At 37.9% G+C, this 3,951-nt stretch overlaps 1 protein-coding gene across 1 annotated transcript; it reads right to left on the reverse strand.

The window, feature by feature from the left end:
- Nucleotides 1-1,119: 1,119 nt before the first annotated feature.
- LOC147506685 (GDSL esterase/lipase At5g33370-like) lies at nt 1,120-3,493 on the reverse strand. Its single transcript, XM_086604277.1, has 5 exons — nt 3,184-3,493; nt 2,706-2,833; nt 2,283-2,525; nt 1,748-2,000; nt 1,120-1,657 (listed from the first exon to the last, which is right to left on the reverse strand). The coding sequence occupies exons 1-5, from the start codon at nt 3,425-3,427 to the stop codon at nt 1,425-1,427; spliced, it is 1,101 nt and encodes a 366-aa protein (XP_086460403.1). The 5' UTR covers nt 3,428-3,493; the 3' UTR covers nt 1,120-1,424.
- Nucleotides 3,494-3,951: the final 458 nt, after the last annotated feature.

The raw sequence follows: 3,951 nt of genomic DNA on the forward strand, positions 1-3,951 counted from the left end.
CTCCACACCCATGGCCAAAATGTGGCCCAAGCTCAATGGATGGTTAAGTGGGGGACAATATCAGTACTAGTTATCCCATGGGCATAGAAGCCCAGGCCTGGGCCTTTTCTGATAAAACCCCACACCTATGGCCAAAATGTGGCCCAAGCTCAATGGATGGTTAAGTGGGGGACAATATCGATACTAGTTATCCCATGGGCATAGAAGCTCAGGCATGGGCCTTTTCTGATAAAACTCCACACCCATGGTCAAAATGTGGCCCAAGTTCAATGGATGGTTAAGTGAGGGACAATATCGGTACTAGTTATCCATGGGCATAGAAGCCCAGGCCTGGCAAGTGTGGCAAGTGTGCCCCCCCAGGTCCTATCAGCAAGGTTGGCTTCTCATGGACTGGGATGCAAGTGACTAAGTGAGTCATATGTTGGCTGACAAGGTATGAACTCAAGTTTGTCTGATGGAACGAATGCCACGAGCCCACGATTGGTTCAAAAACAGAGTTTCATGCGTAGTATGTAGAAATCTCCTCATTTTTAATTAGCTTGAGACGTTCTCTCTGTCTGAATTCTAGTTTCAGTACTAATCTCATCTTTTGATTTTATATATCTTTAGTTTTCTATTTTAGTTTTGTGTTAGAAAGTAATTTGTGTTTCTTCAAGCTACCAGCTTTTTTTTACTAGCATTGAATTCACATAGAAGCTAACATATACAATGAGTTCCTTGGACTGCCAATTCTATGGCTGACGAAGTGAAGTACTTCTGTCAGAGACGAGAGACACCGACAAATTTTCCTAACTCGTCTGATATCTGCTTCAAAAATGAAAATCATGAAAATCATTAGAGAAAAGCATGAAAATCATTACCACACATATCTGCTTCAAAAATGAAGACAGCACAGAGTTAAAAAGTGTAAAGAAGAGTAAATATTGTATGCGATGGCATCTATTGGCGAATAATAATCTAACTCGATCCATTTTAGTTATGAACTACTAGATACTGGCCTTAATAGATAATGTATCAGCACAGAAATGGTTCGAAGTTTGAACAGATCTACTGACAGTCCTAAATATTGCTAAGAAGTACTAGTACTTGCTATAATATACTAGTACTTGCTAGAAGTACTTCTGTACACAGAACACAATCTTATTTCTGATTTGAAGATGTACACCAACTTATGAAAGTAATAGATAAAAGTATGAAGTAGCTAGTATCCTTTCGTAGACCTAGCTAGTAACTTAGCCTTTCATTGCTGTGGCACAACTGTTTCATATTGTGGATGAAATTTGCACATACTAAAAAAGACACATTTTTTCTCCTTTCAAAGTTTGAAACAAAGGAAAACCGAGGAGAAGCAAAGACAGATATTAGATGAGTTTACTGACAAACTGGTAGTAATTGGAATTTAATGAAGAGTTTCCCGAAGCTTATTAGATCTTTGAATCCAAGGCCATGATGGTGCTGAGATTCATGGGATGCATTAAGTCAGATGATCCAGTCAAGATTTGTCTAACAACCTCCCTGTTTGCTTTCTCAGTTGGATGGAATGGATCCCAAAATGCATACAAATCTCTGTTAGGACATAGGTTCGAAGCTGCATTGCAGACTCCAAGTCCATTATAAGGACCTTGCCCACAACATGCTACCTTGGATGTGACAAAGCCTGACAAGGAATCATAATAGAAAGTGGAATTCAATAAGAAGTTTATAACCTGAGATTATGAAATTGAAATTGCTGTGTTTCTCAACTTACCAAATGGTCTGGGGTTACTGATGAAGTTCAAGGCCATCTGATTGGTATTGACGGCAACAAATGTACCTGATCCCACTTGACTGTTGATTTGGTTTATCATTTGTACTAGTTGGGGGTTGAACATTCCTGCAGCTCTTTGTAGCTCCACAGAGCATTGACCATTTATGCCCCTTTGGGCTAGTTCTGCTGGAACACAACCCAAGGGTCCAGTTCCAGTCACAAGAACTCTACGCGCTCCCAGATCGTAAAGCCTCTGCAGTTCAAAAATTTTAAACCATTAAAAGAAATGGTAACGGTCACAAAAGGATGTCATAATACATAATAATATTTTGCAAACTAGGCATGGAAATGGAATTTGGAAGATAGTATTAAAAGTGCTTAATTCAGTTCCAAAATTTTCAATTCATTTCATGCATTTGTAACTCAACTGGTCCTTATCCATTCACTGATGCACCCTCTAAGTATGGCATATCAAGGATAAAGAGATGATGGCGAAAAAAATTAGAAGAAAGAACACCAATAATTGAATTATTACCAGTAGTACTTTCTTATATTCGGAGATCACATAGCGAACGTAATCTGGGAGAGCAAATTGGCGAGATCTTATAGAGAATGGGACTAAGTAGTAGTTGTTAACAAAATCATTTCCACCAAGTGTGATGAGAACAAGTGCTTGGTTCACCAGTCTTTTGGCCTGATCTGTGCCAATGAGTGCACCCACTCTTTGCTGATACTGCTGGAAATACTGCATTTGCTGGCCAATCCTGATTATGTTTACCTGCATAATAATGTATCATCCCGTCCGACATATTATTAGATAGGTTTTTTTGGCGTTAAGTGAGCAAGTTGTATTGATAATGTAAATATACAAAGTACAGTTCTATTTCGGGTTAGTATTATTAGATAAGGTTCAGTGGTACGGTGTGGGTGTTAGAATTTGAAATGTGACGCTTCTTACAAATTGGATTCCAGTGTCGTTGAGGACTCCGACCCCAGCAGAGGCAAAGTTAGCACCAACAAGTAGTGCCGGTCCATTTAGCTCTGGGCTTAAGTATGGCAAAGTAGGTACTTCACCAATCGACAGGCCTGATTTACATAATTACGGTATGTGTTAGTATATATAACACAGTTCTAATTTTATTTTATTTTTTTTCTACAAACATAGTTCTTTTTTTTTTTTCTACAAACATAGTTCTAAATTTAAGTAATAGAGCAGTTTCACATAAATTATATAAAAAGGAAATTGGAAATTGGAAAAAAAAAAAAAAAAAAAGAGGGTACTAAACTACTAAAGTACTAGGCCTTTGCTCAAATATGGAACAGTACTTCCTTAAACTTTACAGTCTGCGTACTATAGACACAAACTATAAACGTACTCCAATCAAAAGAATCTCAAAATATGAAATGCAGCACATGAAAAATGAGAGATGTTTTACTGATAATATCAGGGATGTTGAGTCCATTGGAGAAACGGCCAGTTGCACGATGAGTGGGAAAGTCGATTCCATATGGATAAGCGTCGGCACGAGCAGTTGTTGCTAAATAGTTGTTGTTGCCATTATCCACAAGTGAATCGCCAAATACAAAAAATGCACGCCCTTCTGCTTGTGGAGCAAAAATGCCCAACACTATAACTACACTTATTACCATGGAAGCAACAAAAGCCGAAGAGTTCTCCATACTGTTTTCAAATGTCCAGAGTAAACAGTGTTGAACACAGAAATCTGTTGAACTATCTGTGTTTCAACACACTCAACTCTGACACAGAATGCTGAGTTTGTGTGCCATTATATAGTATTTTGGTTATAAACAAACACAATTGCAAGTTAATGTTTCTTGGGGGGTAGGACGGTAGGTTAAGCAGGTCTATCTGAGAAAAGTTGAGTACAGTCTGGCTATATATCTGGCCGTCCCATAAACTTTTTCCTTTAAAAGTGCAATTCTGCATTGATTTCCATATGGTTAGGGGGGAAACCATGTGTTTAACTTGCTAAATGCTAGTTCTGGTGGCAACTTTAGTTGCAAACTTATTACTAGCCGAAACCTGGAAGTTTAATATACTCCTTGAAACATTCACAGGACTTAATATAATTGATTGTGATTGCATTAGACATTGTTTAATGGGGAATAATGGGTTTAAGATCATCATCAATGCGCTGTTATAATCGATTACCAATATTACAGTTATCAATTGTTTTTACAAT

The sequence above is a fragment of the Coptis chinensis genome, chromosome 4 (assembly GCF_015680905.1).
Source record: "Coptis chinensis isolate HL-2020 chromosome 4, ASM1568090v1, whole genome shotgun sequence".
NCBI lineage: Eukaryota > Viridiplantae > Streptophyta > Magnoliopsida > Ranunculales > Ranunculaceae > Coptis > Coptis chinensis.

Excerpts from the sequence above, each read along its gene's own strand:
- LOC147506685 (XM_086604277.1), bottom strand. The coding sequence starts at position 3,427 with ATGGAGAACTCTTCGGCTTTTGTTGCTTCCATGGTAATAAGTGTAGTT. Across the intron at positions 2,834-3,183 it reads CAACATCCCTGATATTATCA|GCCTGTCGATTGGTGAAGTA; the intron begins GTAAAACATCTC and ends TATGTAAATCAG. Across the intron at positions 2,526-2,705 it reads ACGACACTGGAATCCAATTT|GTAAACATAATCAGGATTGG; the intron begins GTAAGAAGCGTC and ends ATTATTATGCAG.